The sequence below is a fragment of the Arachis hypogaea genome, chromosome 11, assembly GCF_003086295.3.
Source record: "Arachis hypogaea cultivar Tifrunner chromosome 11, arahy.Tifrunner.gnm2.J5K5, whole genome shotgun sequence".
In the NCBI taxonomy this organism is placed as follows: Eukaryota; Viridiplantae; Streptophyta; class Magnoliopsida; order Fabales; family Fabaceae; genus Arachis; species Arachis hypogaea.
Window position 1 is genome coordinate 47517832 of NC_092046.1, and position 24271 is coordinate 47542102.

At 37.6% G+C, this 24271-nt stretch overlaps 1 protein-coding gene across 1 annotated transcript; it reads left to right on the top strand.

Moving 5' to 3' along the window:
• Positions 1-922: 922 nt before the first annotated feature.
• LOC112720810 (protein NUCLEOLAR COMPLEX ASSOCIATED 4) lies at positions 923-8917 on the top strand. Its single transcript, XM_025771904.2, has 14 exons — positions 923-1526; positions 2283-2356; positions 2505-2566; positions 2703-2754; positions 3028-3128; positions 3300-3376; positions 5987-6088; positions 6234-6292; positions 6372-6546; positions 7082-7255; positions 7663-7813; positions 8051-8108; positions 8244-8349; positions 8461-8917. The coding sequence occupies exons 1-14, from the start codon at positions 1056-1058 to the stop codon at positions 8644-8646; spliced, it is 1848 nt and encodes a 615-aa protein (XP_025627689.1). The 5' UTR covers positions 923-1055; the 3' UTR covers positions 8647-8917.
• Positions 8918-24271: the final 15354 nt, after the last annotated feature.

A 24271-nucleotide genomic window follows, 5' to 3' on the forward strand; every position in this document is an offset into this window, starting at 1 on the left:
CCCAGGTCCTCAGCGCCACCGCTGCTTCCTCTCCCCCGTGTCGTTTTCATCTTCGCTGGCACGTCGTTTTCATCTTCCTCTTCCCCAGGTAGCTCGGCACGTCGTTTTCATCTTCGCTGGCTTCTCGGCACGGAACCCAGGTTAGTGGCCCTGCTTTCAATTCTTCGCCTCCGCTTCTTCCTTTTAATTTCTGAATGTTCGGTCTTCTTCTTCGTTTGAAGTTCTGAAATTGTTGTTCAATTTTTGTTCCATTTTTCTTGTAATGTTTTGTAAATTGTAATTGTCTGCTGCTGATGGATCTGTCTTGTATTTGCTGGTTGCTGATGGCTGTAAAATAATTTTTTTTCAAATTTACTGATGACTCGGCTCTGTTAGTTGCTGATGGCTCTTAATTTTTTTGTTCAAATTTACTGATGGCTTTGTTTGTAGTTGCTGGTTTTGCTGGGTGAAGGTTTAGTGTTTTGGAATGTTTTATAATGTGCTAATGTTTGTAATTGCTGGGTGAAGGTTTAGTGTTTTGTGATTATTGATTAATGTTTTGGTTTAGTGTTTCTCTCTTTTCCAGATTTCCCTTCTCCCCGTATTTCTGCATGTTGCTGAATTGGTAATCAATAAATTTGCCCTTTTGTTGTAAATTGGGACTTTACTAGAATTTGTTAAATTTGTTGCTGTAACTTGAATTTGTTGCTTCCCAGTCACAGAATCAGAACAGAATGCTCAGTCAGTGCTTGATTGACTGGCTTTGCTCACTGATTGTATTTGATGATAAATTTTAAATTGATAACTTTTAAATTTTAAATTTGCACTGCCTATGTTACTGATTCATTGTTCTTTCAATGCTTTTTGTTGTTGTTAATCATTGTGATGAATTTTGTTAAAATTTGCACTGCCTATATTACTGAGTGTTTCTTCAGTGCTTTTTGTTGTTGTTAATCATTGTGATGAACTTTGTTAAAATTTGCATTGCCTATGTTACTGATTCACGGATTCATCCCTCTTGTCCTTAAGAAACCTTTAACTGCCGCGAGAGGAGAGAGCTCCCATTGTGAGCAACCATGGCACCAAACAAAAGGAAGAAGAACAAGAACAAGAAGGGTCGATACGGCGTCGCAGAGATAAAAACCCTAGGCAATGATCTTCTCTCTTCAGCTTCAAACATCAACAACCTTCCTCTTCTCCTCAATTTTGTTAACCCTTCTTCCCCACCACACCATCTCCTTGAATCCCTTCTCTCTCTCCACTCCTTCTTCCTCCCTCTCCTCCCCACTCTCCCTTCCTCCTCCTCACGTGCCGCCGACGCAAAAGGATTTGAGCACCAGTCACACTTCATCTACAATGCCTGGCTAAGGTCAAAGTTCGATGAGCTCGTCAAGTCTTTCCTGGAGGTTCTTGTTTCGCCGCGGCAACAGCAAGAGGAGCAGGAGGCTGTCAAGGAGGTCGTGCTTGACACGCTAATGGAGTTTGTTAAGGTTGCTAATGGCGGCAGGTTCCATTCTGCTATATACCATAGGTTCCTCCATAGCATTGTAAGTTAATGAGCAAAAGCTCAAATTTGATTTGTAAGCATTGGGATCAATATAACATTGTAGTTTTATGAATTAGTCCTTTTGATTTTTTTATTTGAGCCGAATTAGTCCATAATTGATAGTTGCATTATGTAGGCTTGATTTGGTAAAGTTTTTACAGATCACACAAAATGGGACACATATCTCAAATAAACTACTCTTATGATTATATATATATATATATATATGCATGTTATTATAATTTTGACTAATAGTTATGCAAGAAAAATTTTATGATTGGTTTTCATAAACCAAGTCAACCTCATCACATTTCAAAGAATAGATAAAAAATAAACAAACATCATAGATCTAATGAAAAAAAAAAAACAAAAACAACGCACAAAAATTATATATAAATAGATATAAGTTTATACGTAATATGTGATAGAGATGTATTTGTGTTGAAATTTGTGAAGATTAGGTTGAAAAATAAAAAATATATGAAGACTGTGTTAGAATTTGTGAAGGTTAGGATGAGAAGTTAGAAATATATGATGATTTCAATGGCAATATAATAGTTGGAAATATGTGCGGGAAAATAAATAAAATTTTATAAGCACAAGTCAGCTTTGAAAAGCTCCCGCTTAGGGCAAAATGAAAGCACAAGCACTTCTTGAAAAAGCTTTACCAAACCAAACCGTAGTACTTTGATTTATGCTTGTACTTTCATGACCAATTTGAAGTTTTATTTATATATCTTTTGATTAATTCTATCAGGTCCATTCTGAGAGTTCGGTTGAATTTTTGGTGGATTTACTAACAGCGAAGTATTTCAAGTATATTGATGTGTGGTATGAGTTATTGTTGTGATTCAAAGCTATTCACTTGTTTTACATTGTTCTTGAGTCACTGGAACAGTTCTTCTGGGGATGAGTGCATGGCCCATGTGAATTGTGAGATTTGGCTATTCTGCTGAAGTTGTCATTTTACTTGGTGCAGTTATTTTACACTCATTAGCCTGAAAAAGCTGGCAACAACTTTGGAGGGAAAAGATCAATCAGGTGCTTTTCTTCCCATTCATTTGCAAAATTGCATAACAAGAGATTTGCATGTTAATTTTTCTTCTTTTAAAAACAATAATTTTGATCTACTTGTGTGCTCTCCATTTGATAACTCAATTCTCTCATCTTTGTTTAGAGGATAAAAGTGAAAATGCAGATGTTGCGGATGCAAGTCAGTTGAGTTCAAGGTCAGTAAGACCTATATAACTGCCACTGCTAAAAACAGTTTCTGTTCATTTCATTTCCATGCTTTATTAAGGAACACTATCATACTGGATTTTTACTTAATTAGTTTAAATTATGATATGATGTCCTTTGGTCATAAATTGTGCCTTTACTTGGTGGTTATCTTTCTTCCTCCCCTAAGTATTTGCTATCTATGACCATGTCTACCAAATTCTATTTGCTATTTGTTTAGTGCAAGTTAGTTCTTTTGATAATTTGAATGTATTGTATTGCAGTACGGAGCGTGTCATCCACAATATCTATTACACCATATCACGTGTCCCTCCTTTTGAAAACTCAGATAATACATCTGATCTTGAAATGTGGAGCAGATCAGGTTGTCTACTTATAGCTTTTTTTTTTCACCCCCATGGTTATATTATCAATCATGACTTTGTGATCATTTTAGGACTGCATTTGATACACAGAATACTGTGCAGTCCTTTATGTAAAATGCTATTAAATTTATATAATAATTGAAATTCATAAATATAATTTTTGTCTGTAGAAAATGAACATAAGCAGCCTTGTGGAGATGTGAATGCAGATGATAAGCAGGTGAAGCCTGGAAAGCATGACAATAGTGTAAGCTATTTTTCCATTTTCATTGCTTAGTTTAAAAGTAGTTCCCCTGTTTTTTGTTGTTGAGGATCAAATATATTTTCATTGCTTAGTTTAGAACTACTTTCCCTGTTTTTACTTTTTTAGTTGTTGAGTATCACATATCTTGGACTTTTCCTCAACTTTTGATCTTCTCATCGCAAATACATGTTTTAAAAAGAGAGACGAACATCTTATAACCTATAAGAGTGGCATGACAAGCTCTCAAATCGACTTCTTTTTGTTGAGGAGAGTCGACCAGAAATTTTGCATTAACTGTAAAATTATTCCGGGAGAGAGTTTGACAACACAACATAGGGTGTTCGTCATGGATTTTCGCGTTGAGCAAAAATTGAGGAAAAAACATCATACGAAGAACCCAAGGACGAGGTGGTGGCGGATGAAAGGTGAGGAACAAAGAAGCTTCATAAGACGGGTAGGAGAAGAGGCAAAGTGGGATGGGAATGGAAGCGCGGAAGAGATGTGGAGGGAGATGGCAGAAGTTATTAGAAGAACAGCAAAAGAAAGTTTTGGTGAATCTAAAGGAATAGGACCAAGAAACAAGGAGTCCTGGTGGTGGAATGCGAGTATACAAGAAAAGATAAAGATAAAAAGGGAATGCTTTAAAGAGTGGTCTTTATGCCGCAATGCAGATAACTGAGAAAAATATAAGGTGGCTAAGAAAGAGACAAAAGTGGCTGTAAGTGAAGCAAGAACAAGAGCATATGAGGGTCTCTACCAGTCTTTGGGCACGAAAGAAGGAGAAAAAGGTATATATAGAATCGCAGAGCCGGGAAAGAAGAACGAGAGATTTGGATCAGGTTAAGTGCATAAAGGATAAGGATGGAGAGGTGTTGGCTCAAGAGGAGAAGATTAATGACAGGTGGAAGAGCTACTTCTACGAGTTATTTAATGAGGGACAGAAGACTCTTCCGAGCCTTGGTCGATTATGCACTAGGGAAGAAGATCAAAACTTTGACTACTATCGAAGGATTCGAGACTTCGAGGTAAAAGAGGCTCTAAAGCAGATGAAAAATGGCAGGGCAGTAGGACTTGATAATATCCCGATTGAGGTTTGGAAGGGTCTTGGAGAAAAAGGTATCAACTGGTTAACCAAGCTTTTTAATGAGATTTTAAGGTCAAAGAAGATGCCTGATGAGTGGAGAAAGAGTACCTTGGTACCTATCTACAAGAATAAGGGGGATATACAAAGTTGCGGAAACTATAGAGGGATTAAGCTTGAGTCATACTATGAAGTTATGGGAAAGGGTGATAGAATGGAGGTTGAGAAAAAAGACACAAGTAACAGAGAACCAATTTGGATTTATGCCAGACAGATCTACCATTGAAGCGATATACCTATTAAGAAGGATGATGGAGAGGTATCGTAGTAATAAAAGGGATCTACATATGGTGTTTATTGATTTGGAAAAAGCGTATGATAGGGTACCAAGGGAGGTCTTATGGAAGGTTTTAGAAAAGAGGAGAGTAATGATCGCATATATTCGGGCAATTAAAGATATGTATGATGGGGCCACAACTAGTGTGAAGACTCAAGGTGGTGTGACAGAGAATTTCCCTATTGGTATAGGATTATACCAGGGATCATCCTTAAGTCCATACCTTTTCACATTAGTCTTGGAAGTACTCACAGAGTACATCCAAGAGCCTGTGCCATGGTGCATGCTTTTTGCCGATGATATCGTCCTTATGGGAGAGTCAAGGGAAGATCTAAATAAGAAGTTGGAGTTATGGAAAGAAGCTCTAGAAGTGTATGGTCTGCATATAAGCCGTAGTAAGACGAAATATATGGAATGTAAGTTCAGTCTGAGAAGGGAAAACCCCAATATAGAGGTGAAGATTGGAGAAAACATCCTACGAAAAGTTAAAAGTTTTAAGTATTTTGGGTGCATCATACCGGATAATGGAGAGATTGAACAGGATGTAAATCATAGGATCCAAGCAGGTTGGTCAAAATGGCGGAGTGCATCTGGTTTTATATGCGACAAAAAAAGTGTCTTTAAAACTTAAAGGTAAATTCTATCGCACCGCTATAAGACCGGCTATGCTGTATGGTACGGAGTGTTGGGCGGCTAAAGGGGAGCACGAACATAAGCTGAGTGTGGCAGAGATGAAAATGTTGAGATGGATGAGTGGTCATACGCGATTGGATAAAATAAGGAATGAAGATATAAGGGAGAGAGTTGGAGTAGCACCCATTGTGAAAAAGATGGTTGAATCGCGTCTCAGATGGTTTGGACATGTGAGAAGAAGACCGATAGAACATCCAGTCAGGAGGGTGGATGAGATGGAAGATGGACAAAGGGCGAAAGGCAGAGGAAGACCTAAGAAGACCATCCATGAGGTGGTCAAACGAGATCTACATGTAAACGGTCTCTCTGTAGACATGATACATGACAGAGCACAATGACGTCGTTTGATTCATGTAGTCGACTCCATTTGGTGGGACAAAGCTTTGTTGTTGTTGTTGTTTGTTGTTTTGAGTATCACATATCTTCTTGCCATATCAATGAATTTATTCCTTTGTGAAGTTTATTTAGAATATTATGATTGTCTACTTTGTATTGAATGTAGGTACTCTCTGCAGCCAAAATTGCTAAGAAAATGAAGTTAAAATTTACCCAAGCATGGCTTTCATTTCTCAGATTGCCACTTCCACTTGATGTGTACAAGGAGGTAATCTGCATGGTTATGGCTTTTGACAAAAGAATGAGATCAATAAAATTCACTTTCTTGTTTTCATTGCACCATATATTAATTTATTGATACAAGAAGTCCATATTTTTTTTTAACTTAATGAGCCATGTCTTTTCATTGGCAGGTTCTTGTTAATCTCCACCAAGTCGTTATTCCACATCTTTCAAATCCTGTCATGTTGTGGTAAATGTCTATGCTATATAAAATTGACTTTTTATTCTGATGACTACATATCAAATCTGACTCTATTTGTTGTATGCAGTGATTTCTTAACAAGATCATATGACATTGGTGGCGTTGTCAGTGTGATGGCTCTTAGCAGCCTGTTTATACTCATGACCCAGTATGGATTGGAATACCCAAATTTCTACGAAAAACTCTATGTTCTCTTAGTTCCATCTATCTTCATGGCGAAACATCGAGCAAGATTTTTCCAGGTGAAACTTAGTTAAATACTTTTATCATTCACAAGAAAAAATGGGATTGGGAGAAGAAGAGAGCGAAAAGGAAAGAGAGGGGGGGGGGGGGCTTTTGAAACAAAAGTAATGTTTTCAGTAACATTAAGACATACTAGGGGTCTGTTAAATTATAAAATATAAGTTATATTCTTTTGTGCTTCCCAAATTGAATTGAATAGTAGTGATTTGAGCAAGTTCCCATGCCAGTTGATTGGAATTGAATAAAGTAAAATAACTTCCTTTTCCCAAACTTTGGTGAATAAAAATTAAATGGATTGAGAGAAAATTATACCTTCTGAGTTTATGACTGATAAGAACTATTTATTTTACATACTGTATTCATTATGGAATATTATGGAAAGTATTGTATCCCTGCTTATCTCATGCACAAAACCAAATTACTAAAAATGAAGCAGGCCTTGTTGAAAAAGATATCCTGCTGAATATGTATTGAACCGAATCAAATGTAAATTCTATTCTTGCTGTTGTGACAACATTGAATTTCTTTTTGCAGCTTCTTGATTCTTGCCTCAAGTCACCACTTCTTCCAGCTTACCTGGCTGCATCATTTGCTAAGAAAATGAGTAGGTTATTGCTTTCAATTCCTCCCTCAGGAGCATTGGTCATTACAGCTCTTATCCACAATATTTTGCGTAGACATCCATCAATTAATTGTTTGGTGCACCGGGTAAATATACCGTCTTCTATATCTTCTGTTTTAATATCTACTTCTTTAGTAGCTTGTTTTTTAAATTTCACCATCATCATTGATGTTATCGAAGATCACATGAAAGAATTTGGATCCTCTAAATTTTAGATTTTTTACTTTAGAGAATAAAGTAAGATCTCTCACCATTGAATATTTTCTCTCTCATACTTTCTCTTGGTCCCACCTATGAAATAAATGGTGATAGATCATACCTCTCTAAAGTGAAATTTAAAATTTAGAGAATCCAAATCCCACATGAAAATAGGGGAGGTGGGGGAAGTGAGCAGTGATAACAAAGTTAGTATGCTGAAATCATAGACTTTTGGCCTCATTTTGATTCAGGTGCAGTTTGTAATTCTCTCATTGAATTTCTTATGCATGAGCAGGAAGATCAAGTTGATGAAGGAAAAGGGGATAAGGCAACAGATGAAGCAACTGCTGCAAACTCGGACGATGCAAAGGTCAGTGCCAGCCAAAAGTTACGCATTGACCATTTCAACTACGGAGAACCTAACCCTAAGAAGTCAAATGCTATGAGTAAGCTTGCTTTTTCATTCATCTTATTGTCCAATCTCTATATTTGGTCCATGAATAATGATCCTATTAGCTATATTTTCTGAGTTTGGTATACACATACTGTTCTAAATTTGGACACAAATTCTGGAAGCATGCATATATACATGGACAAATATATTGTGGTGGCAGAGCTACTCCATTTTTTCTTGTAGTCTTCTAGGATTGTTTTATTTGATGAAGCTATCTCTTTTGGAGCAGGAAGTTCTCTTTGGGAAGTTGATACTATTCTTCAGCACTACTGTCCTCCTGTCTCACGGCAAGTATTTTGATCTCAACTCTTTACTAGTAGTTTTACATGTTGCCCTTCACTCTATTTTTCATTATTATACTACTTCCTTTATTAATTTTGACTTGCTACTATAAACTTATATACTTTTGTTTCTGCATTCAGGTTTGCTTTGTCTCTTGAGAATGATTTGACAGTCAGGGCCAAAACAAGTGAGGTTAACGTTGGTGATTTTAGTTCTGGTTCATATGCAACAATAATTGGAGCAGAGGTGTAATTAATACCTTCCGTCTTGTTCTTTTCAATGATGCCATAAGCGAGGAAGTAACAAAATGTGTACATATTCATTGCCTTCTTCAGCTGACAACTTTGTTCATTGCAGATGTCGCGGAGGGTAAAGCAGGTTCCTCTTGCATTCTACAAATCAACTCCTTCCACTTTGTTTTCAGACGCCGATTTTGCTGGTTGGACTTTTGATTTCAAAGACACCTCTGAAATAATGCACGGTAGCGATGAGAATGCTGATAAAGATGATCAAAACTCTGGGAAACGGCAACGAGTAGTGTGACCAGGATTCATGTTTATCAACCACCAAGAGTGTCTACTGCTTGTGTTCTGTGAAGATGTGCTACCATACCTTCCTATATTTTGTTAAGCAAAGGAGGAAAAATGGACCCTTAAGGAGTTTGGAGGGAGTGTTACATGCTCATTCATACTAACCAAAAAAGCGTGACTAAATATGTGATACTCATCTCCATTAATTTTTGTAGCTTAAGGTTGGGGGATTTGCTTAGCATGTTCTTTATATATTTTTAGTAAATTGAAATTCAGTGTGAAAATTTTCATGTATCTACAAAGCAGCATAAGCACCATCAGTTTAGCAATTAGCATTGTTTCTGTTTTTATGTATTTGCCTTGGTTTTACATTGTTCGGATCAAGTTGAATCACTCGGAATCGTAAACATTAAGGGTTGCAGCTAATTAATTTTAGTTGCATAATAGAAACAAATCCCATAATGTTTCGCTCAACTTCCCTTACAGAATGTATATGTGGAAGAGGGAGCTTAATTAGTTATGTAATGTTTAGGTTTTGGATGTGCGGTTGTTGGTTATTGACTCCTAGTAGCCAGTCGGATGTAATTTATATAGAGCACAAGTATAAAGACGGTGTTAAATATATTTTTGGGTAAAATTATACTTTAGCCAATAGCCATTAAGATATGTATTCTAGCATATTATTCTCCACAAATGAGGACACCAAAAAAATAGTCTTCGAGAAATAAAATAATAATGTTTTAGTCCTAAAGAGTTAATCAAACTCTAATAGTTAAACATTATGCTGGATTTTTTTTCACCAAACTTATTTGTTATAACATAGTTTTCTCCAAACGTATCATTCTCACATGTACTGACAGACGTCAAGAAGATGCAAGATTTTAGTTTTTTTTTTTTTTTTCAAAGACATAGGTTATTTTATTTTAAATAAAAAAAATATTTTGTCTAAAATTTAGGACTACACAAAAGAAAGTGGGGTTCTCCCATCCTTCGCTTAAACATTAGCGAGGCACAATAAAAAGAATGAAGTTAAGAAGAAGGCAAAGTTGGAATTAAGTTGGGGGAGGGTAAGTTTACAAGTTCCTGATTTTGTTTTGTAGCAATTGCCAGAAGTTCTTCAAAATTCATAGATTGACATTTGAACACTTTCCTACACCTTTCTTTCCATATATGTCAGGCAATAATCAAAGCAAAATGGGCTGAGTTCTTACTCATAGATCGGTAATCCAGGGCAACAATTTGGAGTCTCCACCAATCGAAAAAGGAGATGCAGTTTGGATTTGGGGTCAAGTGCGCTATTGGACTCTTGCTCCAAGTTTCTGAAGCATCTGGACAGTTGAAGATGCAATGTAACAAGGATTCTGGTTCAGCATTGCAAATGGAACAAGTTTGTGAAGTACTTGGGAATCGCTGATTTATGAGCTGCATGACGGAGAGTTTTCCATGGAGGGACTTCCACCCGAATACCTAAATCTTGTGTGGAGATGTCAGACTCCAAAAAAAATTCCAAATTTTCGATTGTTGCATGATATTTGGACAAAATTCTAGAGAAACATGGTGGAAAAGGTAAGCAACTCTATATCCTGAAGCTACATCATATATCTTGGATCTGTTGAGTGTCCATTGAATTTCATCCTCCCCTTCTCCTGGTACTGTAGATAGAATTCTCTGGACAACATCTTGAGAGAATATCGAATTAATTAAGGACTGATTCCATTGCTTATGTGCATAGAACAGATCACGAATTAAGAAGATTGAATGTCTAGTTTGGGACTAACTTGTAAGAGCTGGTACTGTGAATGGATACGGAGGTGGGAGCCATGGATCGCTAAAGATTCAGATTGCTGTTCCAGAACTAACTCTCCAATTTAACCCCTTTTCAACGACACTTCTACTTGTAAGGATACTCCTCCATCTCCAAGAAGGTAAGGACCCCAACTCTGCATCTAGAATAGAATTATATTTGAAATATTTTCCTTTTAAGATTCTAGATAATAAAGAATCAGGAATAGTGGCAATTTTCCAACATTGTTTACCTAGGAGAGTCAAATTTTGTGCACGTAGGTCTTTAAAGCCAAGCCTTCCTTCTTTCTTAGCCCTTATCATTTTAGCCCAACTAATCCAAACCATACGAGGTTTCGCAGCTTATTGACACCACCAGAATTGATTAAGAATGCCATGAATTTTCTTGATTAGATTATATGGAAGTTTGAAACAAGACAGGGTATATATCGGGATTGCTTCTCCTACCGCCCTTAGTAATACTTGTCTTCCTCCATTATATAAAAGACATCGTTTCTAGCCTTGGACCTTTTTGATAATCCTTTTTTTGACAGCAGAAAAGGTGGTATTTTTTGTAAGACCCAGAACATTTGAAAAGTCTTATTATTATCAAGTCTTAAATCATATAGTTATTTATAGCCTTAATGTCATGACCCAAAATGAGCCATGACTGACGCTCAGGAAAATAATCCTATAGCAAGCCTAACATAGTCAAATATAAGTTCAATAAGCAAGTACAAATATTTTACAAGTTCTAAAATAAATAGTTATATATTTTTAACAAAAAATTAAAATAACTAAGAATGGTTGGTCTTGCCTGTGACATATGGAGCATATACTTCTAGGAATTTGACAAAGAATAGGTACTCATTGCAGACCGTTACTCTTGAATAGAAAGTCTCACACAGTCAAATATTTGTTCCTGAAAAATATTTTTAGAAAAACGGGGTGAGTTTTGCAACTCAGTGACCAGACAATACATCTATAATCAACATGAGACTATACAAACATTATCATCAAAGTAATTTTAATTAGAAAGTAATAGTTGATAATAATAAGTGAATCAATAAGGGAGTTCTCATACAGAAATCAAATCAAAAGTCCATACTTAGGCGGCTCCACCTCTATGGGTAGCCCTTTCCTCTTGTGTGTCCTAACAGAATAACAGATCTAACGTGTGGCCTACACGTTAGGCTAGCAACACCCCTGCTAGCTGGAGTCTGAGTTAGATGCATCTAAGTTAACGTCATAACCGCCGTTAACTACGGTTTTCTAATACGAGCCTCCCAAACCAATTTAAAACATATAATTTCAAATACAACAAATATTTGATCTTTCAAATATATAAGGTATCGAATCGAATCGAATCAAATCAAATCAAATCAAATCAGATAATACTTTTTCATCAGAAATCTTTTCTCAATCATACTTTTTCAACCATAAGAGATTTCAAATATATTTCACAATTTTTAGAGTGAGTATCAACAAATACTTCAATGCTTCAAAAATAAATATTCAAATAAAATCAAACATTTTAGAATAATGCAAAACTTCATCAAAAATATATATAGTCTCATGTATAGTTCCAAAAGTATAAACTTCATAAAAATGAGTTATTTAATTCTAATAAATCAATTATTTTAATCAATTCAAAACCGTTCAAAGCAAATATAGCTATAATTCAAAGATCATAATATATATATATATATCAAAATAATTGTAGATGCACAATCAAACAATCATAAATGTAAAACCTACTCACAACGTAGTCCCTAGGGATCGAAGATACCAAACCCAGAGTGCCAAATTCAAGGTAAGGAGGATTGAAGTGGAATGGAACGAATGAGCGTAGAATTTGAACCGGAGTAGCGACAAGATAGAGCTGGCTATAGTTCTCGATTGTTAAAACTATAATCCAAACGCGTCGATGGAACCTTTCCTCTCAACCCGAAATTGCGGCAGCCACAACCTCAGCTCCAAATCACTTTCTCAGCAACTATAATGACTCGGACTTAAGGGAAACAAGTAGCGGCAGCACCGGTGGTGGTTCTGGCAACAACAGCGCCATACCCATTGACCAGAAACCTCGACAGCGGCGGCGGCAGAAGAACGGCGACCTCAATGTGACTTTCCAGCGGCCAGAGGTGCAGTGGCTCTTGCGGCAGCAGCGAGCCACTCCAACAACCCCTTGTGCAAGCTCTCTTCCTCCGGCAGCGACCCAGACGGCGACGACTCTCCACGGATGGCGGCGGGCCTTCAGCGGCGGTGCAGTTCCAGTGACGACGGTGCATGGCAGGACAGCGTTCCTCTCTTCCTCGAGCTCTCCCTCTCACTGGCGCTCAAGGACGACGGCGAGGGTGGCTTCAATGGCGGCGGTTGCAGCTCACGACGACAGAGACGCTCCTCCGCGACGGCGCAGTTGGCCACGATGGGCATGAACGGCAGCAGCGACCTCCCTCTCTTCTCCGCGTCAGTGTAGGTGCGTGTGTGTGGGGATGAGCGACGGCGTGAGGGTGAGCGAGAGGAGTGCGTCCGTGAGTGTGTGTTTCTACGAAGAGGGTGTGGGAGGAGCCGGGGTGGGAGCTCGACGGCTAGTGAGGGACTGAGGGTTGAGAGAGTGTTTTTGTGTGATTAGGGTTAGGGAAAAAGTAAAGGAAGAGTGGCCCACAAATTTGTTTTGTTTTGTTTTTTTTTTTGAGCTATTACATTCTTCCCTCCTTTAGAAATTCGGTCCCCGAATTTCAACTTACTATTATATTTTCTCTTCGGCAGTACAAGTCACATCTATTTCATACAACTAGACCCTGATGCAAGAAATGATGCATTTAGGAATAAGGAAAGAAAACAACATTGAGACAACCTTATCCGAAAGAAGTATAACCACATCATGACACCATAAGTTTAATAATTTGCACAAATAGATAGCAAGAACAAGGCTAAAAATCAAGCTATCTGAGCAAAGTTGCAGGAAAGAACTTAAGCACATTAACTATACAATATTATATCCAGATACAAATTGAACCCAATGCATAACGAAAAACATTTTGCAGATATTATGCAACGATCAAATGCTGTACATTTTCTTAATATTCACATATACAATGTAGCAAAAGGAATCGATATGAAGCACCATCAATCACAAAGAACAGATTGCATAATTAGAATGATATGAAAAATTTCAAAAGCACACTACAAACTCTAATTGGAGTCCAAATAACATAGCCAAAAGTGTAAAACATGTAGAGTAACACAAATTCCAACAATACACCCAAAACATAAAGCAATAATTAAAAAGCACAGTCCTATGAGATTCCAAGAGTTCGAGTTCAATTATGTGGTGGATAAGGATGAGAAAAAAGAGAGGCAAGGTGAAGAATTAAGCATAATGTACATGGCCAGAATTCCAGATTTAGAGACAAACATAGCCACCACATCAAACCAAGCATGCAAGATACAGCCAACAAAACATTTTCAAATCATATTATGCATATTAACCTTAAATGTCAAGTGATAAGAGGTAGGAAGGTTAAACAGAAGGAATGAATTTAATCGATCTACAAGACTCTTTAAAGGCATTGTGAAAGCAGCATATTAGTATGAATAGTTCCGCTTACTCAAACATAGCATTGGCCCTAGCCATCCTTTAGGTTAGCAATCGACAATCCCAAATAATAAACTAACAAATGTGCTACATATACACCAATTGATAAACAAACAAAATGCCATTAGTTGGGAAACAATACCACCAATCTAGCAAAGTTTTGAATTTCATTACTCAACCACCATTACAATGCAGCGCACTCAAGGAGTAATAGAACCACGGATTTAGTGAAGCTCAAGAATATCGACAGGCGACAACATATTTCAATTACTTGCAATCCTGAGCAACTTGAAACCAGCAAAGTGATGTCTCAAGAAAGTCATACAACATAGGATCAGTTAAGCAGCAGACTAATTGAAGACTAATGAATCAATGTGACTGCCTCAAAAATTCGATCATGTTAAGAACTTTGCAAAGCCTATATATCTTTGGAAGAAAAATGGTTGATACAACAATTTAAAATAAATTGTACTTAGATCATGATGTGCAAATTTAAAGAATAATAGTACAACTGATAATCAAACCCTTAACGTATGAAGAAATGTCAACCTAAGATGTGGGCTATGAACTAAGGCAAAATACTAGTAGTAAAAACAGTCGATTTTCAGAATTTCTAACAGACAATATTCAAAATACACTGTGATTGTTACCAAGGAAAATTTTGGCCAAAAAGGAACAACTTAACACAAAACCCTCAGTGCAGAGACTCTTTAATCAATTAAAATCCTTATTGGGCAAACAAGGTAGGATCCGCGACATAGTTAGATAATCAACAAAACCATGGGGTAATAGAAACTATTGATTCTGCAAATGAAACAAAATCAGAAAAAGAAAACCCCCCCCTTTTTTTTTGAGACCATCAGTAAGAAGGAGTAACTTAATACAAAGCCAGCTACTAAATATCACCAAAATTCAAAACTACATAACAAAAACAACAATCCTATTAGCCAAGATAATCCAGCCAAAAGTACAAAACTAATTTATCTCACCGCCTTTCACTATTAAAACAAATGAATCAAAGCTCAACAGGCTGTAAAAGGACAAGCTGATAAATTTATTACACTCGAGCACATAGTCTGCAATCACACAATTACCAGAAGCATATAAAGCATCTGCACCCAATAAGCGATGATAGATCTGAATCAAACATCCATTTGCAACTCAATTCATTTCACAACCATCACTTGAGAAAATTATATAGTAACAAAAATAGTTTATTGACAAAAATATTTATGATGCTTGGCATTACTTAAAAACCAAAGAAATCGTCGGTGTGTCACTACAAAGTAACACAACACACAGCTTTCGAAATACGTACAAAAATATAATTGTAACTTTGTAAGGGCAAAGGCCATAGAGGTAAATAAAAAGATGTACCACCACAACTAAAACCATGTGCTAGGAGCATTTTAAAGGGAAAAATGAAGAAACAAGCCAAATCCACAAACAATTTGGGCAGAGCAAAATAAAAATTCACGAGTATAAATAATAGACATAAACAGGTTTTGCATGTACAACAACCATTTAAACTAGAGAAAAGGGAAGAAAAAAAACATAATTAGACACGGCACGTGAACAAATAAGCTAAACCCATAAATAAAGCAAAGCAAAATGAACATTCATCAGAAAATTGTAAAAGATGTGCCACTCTAAAAATAGAAACACGATAATCCTATATATAAGAAACCGTCACATAACACAGATTATATGATAAGCACAATACTTGATAGTTTTGACATGTTAAAAATTAATTAGGTTTAAAAAAAAAATGTAGAAAAAAAGAAAAATAAACAAGGCAAGGTCATTAAACATTTTTTTTATTGAGAATGTGAATGCAATACTAAACATTTTTACATAAATCTTACAGTGCTGACTAGAGTAACTAACTTTTATGTTAAGCATCATATAATGGACCACCAATGAGATAATATTGAGTAAACTTTAGAACAACATGCTGAAAGAGTTGGAACAACTTTTCTAGTCAATAAAATAATTAATTTTGAAGAAAAAAAATTCAGATGCTCAAGTGTGTCACAAAAGTATTGTACAGATCACAAGTTTATCATGACAAACTTCAATTCGAAATTATCAAGTCCTCATCGTATCAAAGAAATCAAAACATTTATTAATCCGTCATATATAACTACAAATCAGGCATATAATCTCCAACAACAACACAAGCAATTAAGAGGGTTTATTACCGCCTTTCAATAGAAATTTTTTTTACAAGATAACAACCAAGATTCACCTAGTTACAGTCACATCAGTCACCAATTCAGCAACAAATAGTAAGATTAACTCCTATACAGCAGCAAAAACCAATAACCTTATGGATCTCTCAAATAATTAACCAAAATCATCTACTTGTTAATTACTGTAATAATCACTAATCAAATGACATGAATCAGCAAACAAGTATCTAATCAGTGGCTACCACTCATAAGCAAGCTACAATTTATCACATTTAAAATAATCATCAAATGCTTCATAATCACCATGATCAGTCCACAAGCTCAGCAAACAAGCCTATAAAATTAGAAATCACATATAATCTAAGAGACGTATTCACTTCTTAACATATAAACAAGAAGATTCTACCTGAGTGAAGCTCAAATGTGTTTTTCATACAACCAGTTATACTAAGTATAGAACTTTAGCACTCAATTTGGTTAACATCCAAATGTTAATATCAACTATGAAAATTTCAATGATCTTGGACAAAGACAACTTTCTCAAAGAAACTCATGCTGTGGATTTAGTCTCTTTAAAATCAATTATCTATCATCCGTATTATAGTTAGCAAACTTATTTAACATTTGTTTAACTAGAAACTAAATAAACACACATTTCAAACGGATCATAACAATTAAAGATCGAACAGAACCTAAAACAATATAATGATTTAATGTCTTAAAGTAGATGAAAGTGGGGCTAAATATCAATTCATATTATGTACCATTACTCAAAACATTCTATTTCGATAAAAAAATTTCACAAACTTTAAATTTATTAGAGAATAAGTCGAGATTGGGTACAAAGGGAAGGAAACGAGTCGCAAGAAGTGGCAGGAAAGGAAAAGAGTAGCAAGAAGCGGCTGGAAAGGAAAATAGTGGCAAGAAACGGCAGAGGTCATATGTTACAACCAGATGACAACAACGACATAAAGGACAAGAATGACAATCCTATAGGCCTCTGATAGTGCCACAATTTATACAAATAGGCGCGCTTCTATTTATACAATTATGATCCTACCATAGGACACTTGCTCCATATTACACAGATTAAACCTAAGCTCTGATACCACTCTGTCACGACCCAAAATGAGCCATGACTGACGCTCAGGAAAATAATCCTATAGCAAGCCTAACATAGTCAAATATAAGTTCAATAAGCAAGTACAAATATTTTACAAGTTCTAAAATAAATAGTTATATATTTTTAACAAAAAATTAAAATAACTAAGAATGGTTGGTCCTGCCTGTGACATATGGAGCATATACTTCTAGGAATTCGACAAAGAATAGGTACTCATTGCAGACCGTTACTCTTGAATAGAAAGTCTCACACAGTCAAATATTTGTTCCTGAAAAATATTTTTAGAAAAACGGGGTGAGTTTTGCAACTCAGTGACCAGACAATACATCTATAATCAACATGAGACTATACAAACATTATCATCAAAGTAATTTTAATTAGAAAGTAATAGTTGATAATAAGTGAATCAATAAGGGAGTTCTCATACAGAAATCAAATCAAAAGTCCACACTTGGGCGGCTCCACCTCTATGGGTAGCCCTTTCCTCTTGTGTGTCCTAACAGAATAACAGATCTAACGTGTGGCCTACACGTTAGGCTAGCAACACCCCTGCTAGGTGGAGTCTGAGTTAGATGCATCTAAGTTAACGTCATAACCGCCGTTAACTACGGTTTTCTAATACGAGCCTCCCAAACCAATTCAAAACATATAATTTCAAATACAACAAATATTTGATCTTTCAAATATATAAGGTATCGAATCGAATCGAATCAAATCAAATCAAATCAAATCAGATAATACTTTTTCATCAGAAATCTTTTCTCAATCATACTTTTTCAACCATAAGAGATTTCAAATATATTTCACAATTTTTAGAGTGAGTATCAACAAATACTTCAATGCTTCAAAAATAAATATTCAAATAAAATCAAACATTTTAGAATAATGCAAAACTTCATCAAAAATATATATAGTCTCATGTATAGTTCCAAAAGTATAAACTTCATAAAAATGAGTTATTTAATTCTAATAAATCAATTATTTTAATCAATTCAAAACCGTTCAAAGCAAATATAGCTATAATTCAAAGATCATAATATATATATATCAAAATAATTGTAGATGCACAATCAAACAATCATAAATGTAAAGCCTACTCACAACGTAGTCCCTAGGGACCGAAGATACCAAACCCAGAGTGCCAAATTCAAGGTAAGGAGGATTGAAGTGGAATGGAATGAATGAGCGTAGAATTTGAACCGGAGTAGCAACAAGATAGAGCTGGCTATAGTTCTCGATTGTTAAAACTATAATCCAAACGCGCCGACGGAACCTTTCCTCTCAACCCGAAATTGCGGCAGCACAACCTCAGCTCCAAATCACTTTCTCAGCAACTACAATGACTCAGACTTAAGGAAAACAAGTAGCGGCAGCACCGGTGGTGGTTCTGGCAAGAACAGCGCCATACCCATTGACCAGAAACCCCGACAGCGGCGGCGGCAGAAGAACGGCGACCTCAATGTGACTTTCCAGCGGCCAGAGGTGCAGTGGCTCTTGCGGCAGCAGCGAGCCACTCCAACAACCCCTTGTGCAAGCTCTCTTCCTCCGGCAGCGACCCAGACGGCGACGACTCTCCACGGACGGCGGCGGGCCTTCGGCGGCGGTGCAGCTCCAGTGACGACGGTGTATGGCGGGACAGCGTTCCTCTCTTCCTCGAGCTCTCCCTCTCACTGGCGCTCAAGGACGACGGCGAGGGTGGCTTCAATGGCGGCGGTTGCAGCTCGCGACGACAGAGACGCTCCTCTGCGACGGCGCAGTTGGCAATGATGGGCATGAACGACAGCAGCGACCTCCCTCTCTTCTCCGCGTTAGTGTAGGTGCGTGTGTGTGGGGATGAGCGACGGCGTGAGGGTGAGCGAGGGGAGTGCGTCCGTGAGTGTGTGTTTCTACGAAGAGGGTGTGGGAGGAGCGGGGGTGGGAGCTCGACGGCTAGTGAGGGACTGAGGGTTGAGAGAGTGTTTTTGTGTGATTAGGGTTAGGGAAAAAGTAAAGGAAGAGTGGCCCACAAATTTGTTTTGTTTTTTTTTTTTTGAGCTATTACACTTAATTTCAGAGATTATTTTATTAAAGGTAATTAAGGCAAGTTTTGATTTATTGAACTTGAGATAAGTTATGATTATTATCCAATTTTATAATTATTGGATTATTTTCTATATTTAAAGTATAAGGTTGATAGTTATGAAATAATAAGGATTTTATATGATTTGGATTAGATAAGTAATATTTTAAATATTATTACTGCTATTTTGAAAAAATGAAGAAATTAAGTATATTATTTCTAATTTTTAGATTTGGGCATTTTATTAAAAATAATTTGTGAAATTGATAAGCAAATAGTATTCTCTATATATAATTAGTGTTGGATTTAATTTGGGTTTCAATTATTATATTATTCCCAATTTTATGTGAAATTACCCAATCACCCTTAACCCTAAGTTTCAAAATGAAACCCTAGTCACCCCCCTTAAACACACACACAGCCGCAGCCTTCCCTAATTCAACCAGCAGCAACAACTGCGAAAATGGAAGAAAGAAAGAAATAGAGAGGGAAGGGAGAAACGGGATCTGTGGAAGGAGGAAGAGAAGAGGAGGGAGGAGACTGCGCCGGCGCGTTGGGCTTCACCACCGCCGTCGCGTCGTCGCTGCCCCTGCTATCTGCCGCCATTTCACGAGAGAGAGAGAGAGAGAGAGAGAGAGAGAGAGAGAGAGAGAGAGACCCGTGTCGGGAAGGAGGAGACGCCGCCGAGGTGCCATCGTCGTTCCTTCGTCGCCGCCGCCGTTGACAGAAAAGAGAACGAGATCCGAGAGAGAGCAGTGAGGGAAGGGCCACTGCCGCCGCCACTGTTAGCCGAGCCGTCATCTCTAGCCTGTGCCGTTGCCAGTCACGCGAGAGGGAGACGCGTCGTGAGGGAGAGCCATCACGTTTCTGCCGTCGCCAGTTCACACGCCGCCGCTGTGCTCCTTGCCGCAGCGCCGCCGCTGGAAGAGGAGGGCTCGCCAGTTCTGCCTCTCACTGACCGCCGCTATTCCGCCATCGCCGTCAAAGGGGTTCTGCCAGGAGAGAGAGGACCGGCGTGCGTGAAGAAGAAGGGGAGAGGTCCGAGGCTGAGACGGTTCCCGTCACTGCCGTCTGCCTCTGTCACTACCAACCTGCTTCTCCGCGGTGCTTAGCTGGAGCTTCTGCTACTGTCGCCGGAGTTTTGAGGCCACCAGAACCACCACCGGAGCTTCTGGCTGCTTTTGCCGTCGCCGGAAAATTCTATCGGTAAGGGTTTTACGTTGGTTCTCCTTCCGTTGAGTTTCTGGAAACCTCACCGTCACTGCATATGGTTCAGGTCATCGCTGCCGCTTGAGGTGGCTGCTGGGCTGCCGCCGAACTGGTTCGGAGACCGCTGCTATTTCGGTTCAACCGTTCCTTCTTCGGTTCGGTAAGCGTTTCGATTTGAAAACCCTTTTGTTACTGTTCTGTTATCTCACTTTGAGGTTTATGGTGTTAATTGCTATAAGATTAAGCTTCGGTTGTTATATGTTGCGATTAGTATTGCTACGGTTATTGCGAAAGTGGCTGGGAGCTGAGGTTTTGGTTGCCGTCAGTTCGGGTTGAGGCGGAAAGGACTTGATGAGGTGTTTGGGTTATGGAATTGCGTTTCGAGGTAGGGGCGTTTTCCAAAAACTATAGTTTATTATTGGAATTATTACATATGGGTACTGATGTGAGGATGTGTATTTGGTGATTGTATCAGTCCTATGTATTGTTTGGTTGTTTTGTATGATTATGGGTGTTTGTTTGACTCGACTGTGGTGTGGCTTTGTGAAATGTTATGTTTTGAAGTGATTCTTTAAAGATTTGAAATCTGAGTTTAATCCGTTGAGGATTGATTTGATTTGAGTCAATTATTTGATGATGCGAAAAGTCGAATGCACTTTTGAATTCAGCCTGGTTTACTTTAATTGACTTGATCTTGGACAAATGATTTGTTACTGAACCGTTTCTTTAAAGCTTTGGAAATGAGTTAAATCGGTTGATAATGAGTTGATTTTGAAATGGTTTTCTTGAGATATGCCACTAAGGCGACTGTTGGATTTAGCTTGCTTTGAATTGATTTTTGGTTTTGAGCTGTTGAAAAGGAATGAGAAACGGTTTAGTTGGGACCCGAACTGGGTGGCAAAAGTCCAAGTTTTAGGGGAGGTGCTGCCGAAATTTCTACAAAATCCTAGTCTTGTTTGAAAAGTTATTTAAAAAGGATTGGATTTGAGAAGTTGTATTATTTGATTTATTAAGAGAATATTTATATTTTCAAGTTTAATTTATTTAGTGAACTTTATGCCTTGAGTTTGACTTATTTAGAAATGAACTATTTTTACCGTTTGAATCACTGAAGGAAAGAATGATGCTCTAATATTGATTTCAATATAAAAATGAGCTTTTAGTGATTTCAAAGGAATCTAGACTTTTGATTGAGCAATTAAGTTTGAGGCATTTTGGAAGAGTTAGAAAAATGGGTTCCAAAAAGAAACCTGAAAGTGGTTTGATTCAAATGAACCGGTTCTTTTTCAAATGAGTTGATTTTTGGACCGGGTTGGAACTTGTGATTTTGTATGGTCGGTTTCATAATAAATTCAGTTTTATTTACTTAAACCGAGAATCCGTGATTTGAGTTTCAATGAATTTTAAGGAATTGATATAGGTTGACTTTCCCTAAAGACTTGGGACTCTGCCGAGAAGCTTTTATTATAAAATCCCATTGTTGGACGGGTGGTTTTGAATACTTTGAAATAAATCCTTAACTTGTCATGGTTTTGGAAGTTTTGGGAAAGAGAATGCCGAGAGTGGCTTTATTTTAAACAGGAAACTCACTTTGAGTAAATTTGGCTTATGAGCCTGAGATGATTTGAGAAATGAGATCTTTAAAGCCAAGGCTGAAAAGAGTTGAAATTTGATTTCAAAGTGAAATGGCTTGAGAAAAGTGATTTGTGGCTTAAATGGCGGTTTTATGAATTTGATGATGTTGAATGGTGGAAGTGTTGTTTTGTTATGGGCCGGAATGGCTGTGTATGATTATGAATATTGGTTGGTTTTGGATTGAACCGTGAGCCGGAATGGCTGTGTATGATATTGATTTATGGCTGATTGCCGAATGAGTTATGGGCCGTATGGCTGACTATGAATTATGAATTTAAGCCGGATGGATGAGATGGATGTTGATCCATGGCTGGGATTGAATGAATATATGCTTGAGATACCTGGGTAGTAGCAAGGGTTGTGGTTCGTCCCACTTGCTCCAGGTCAGAGACTGTGACGCCTGGGTAGTAGTGGTAGTAGTGGTGATTCCACTCGCTCCAGGTTGAGCTTTTAAACACCCGCCTGGGTAGTAGTCGCAGTAGTGGTTATTCCACTGGCTCTGGGTTGAGCGGGTAGTAGCAATGAGGTTGTAGCTCGAACCTACTTGCTCCGCGATGGGTGTTTCTGTCCTTGGTTAGCTACCAGGACGTGTCGGGTTGGCTATATAACCGACAGATGATATCATCAGCCACTAGGAACAGGCATGCATCATATGCATCTATGTGACATTGTTTGGGTGTGCATATTGTACTTGGTTTGCCTTTGTGACTACTTGTGATTAACTGCTAATTGTTCTACTTGTAATAACTGTTTGTTTGTGCTTGCATCTTCCTATTTGTGTTTGCTGTTGAGACTCTGTTGGACTGTGGTAATTGGTTGATGGTTGGATTGTTTGGGGCTAGGGCCGTGGTTGGAATGAGATGAACCGATGGTTGATTTCGGTTTTGTGTTTTTGGTTTGGAATAAAATATGAAAGGCTATTTTATTTTAGCATAGATAAACTGTTTTGAAAGGCTTTTGAGTCTTTGAGAATTGAATGGTTCCTCTTTTAGAAAAGATTTCCGACTTTACTTTCATTGTAAACCGTTGTTTTTGAAAAGAGGCATGAGACGGTTATTAATCACTGGTGCAGTTATCTTCATGTATCCTATTACAGTAATTCCTAAAGACCCTCTACTGAGAACCCTTTCGAGGATGATGTTCTCACCCCCTTACATTTTTCCCCTTTCAGGATATGGGCGCAGAAGTTACGAAGAGTTTATTTAGTTGTTGTTGAGATGCTCTGTATTGCTTTAGATTATTATTTGTACCCTCGCCTTTATCTTGAGATATTTGTAAGAGGGATAGGAATTGTATTGTCTAATGCTTGTAATATTATTTATATATATATGTGTGTGTATATATGGATGTACTTTTATGAGCTTTTGTAAGTTGTATGGTATTCTGTGAATGTACGTTATCGAATGAAACTATTCTTTTTGGGAACGGTATTACGGTTTAAAGTTTTAAACATGCTCATATTTTAGTATTAAATAATATAAGTGTCGTCGTAATGTCTGAGCTATCAGAGTCGCGTAGTGATGAGCGGATAATTTGTACGCTTTTTGGCATTGTTTTTAGTATGTTTTTAGTAGGATCTAGTTACTTTTAGGGATGTTTTCATTAGTTTTTATGTTAAATTCACATTTCTGGAATTTACAATGAGTTTGTGTGTTTTTCGGTGATTTCAGGTATTTTCTGGCTGAAATTGAGGGACTTGAGCAAAAATCAGATTCAGAGGTTGAAGAAGGACTGCTGATGCTATTGGATTCTGACCTCCCTGCACTCAAAGTGGATTTTCTGGAGCTACAGAACTCAAAATGGCGCGATTCCAATTGCGTTGGAAAGAAGACATCCAGGGCTTTCCAGCAATGTATAATAGTCCATACTTTGGCCGAGTTCAGATGACGTAAAAGGGCGTTGAACGCCAGTTCTACGCTGCTGTCTGGAGTTAAACGCCAGAAACAAGTCACAAACCAGAGTTGAACGCCAGAAATACATTACAACCTGGCGTTCAACTCCAGAAAGAGCCTCTGCACGTGTAACACTCAAGCTCAG

Excerpts from the sequence above, each read along its gene's own strand:
- LOC112720810 (XM_025771904.2), top strand. The coding sequence starts at position 1,056 with ATGGCACCAAACAAAAGGAAGAAGAACAAGAACAAGAAGGGTCGATAC. Across the intron at positions 1,527-2,282 it reads ATAGGTTCCTCCATAGCATT|GTCCATTCTGAGAGTTCGGT; the intron begins GTAAGTTAATGA and ends TAATTCTATCAG. Across the intron at positions 2,755-3,027 it reads GCAAGTCAGTTGAGTTCAAG|TACGGAGCGTGTCATCCACA; the intron begins GTCAGTAAGACC and ends ATTGTATTGCAG.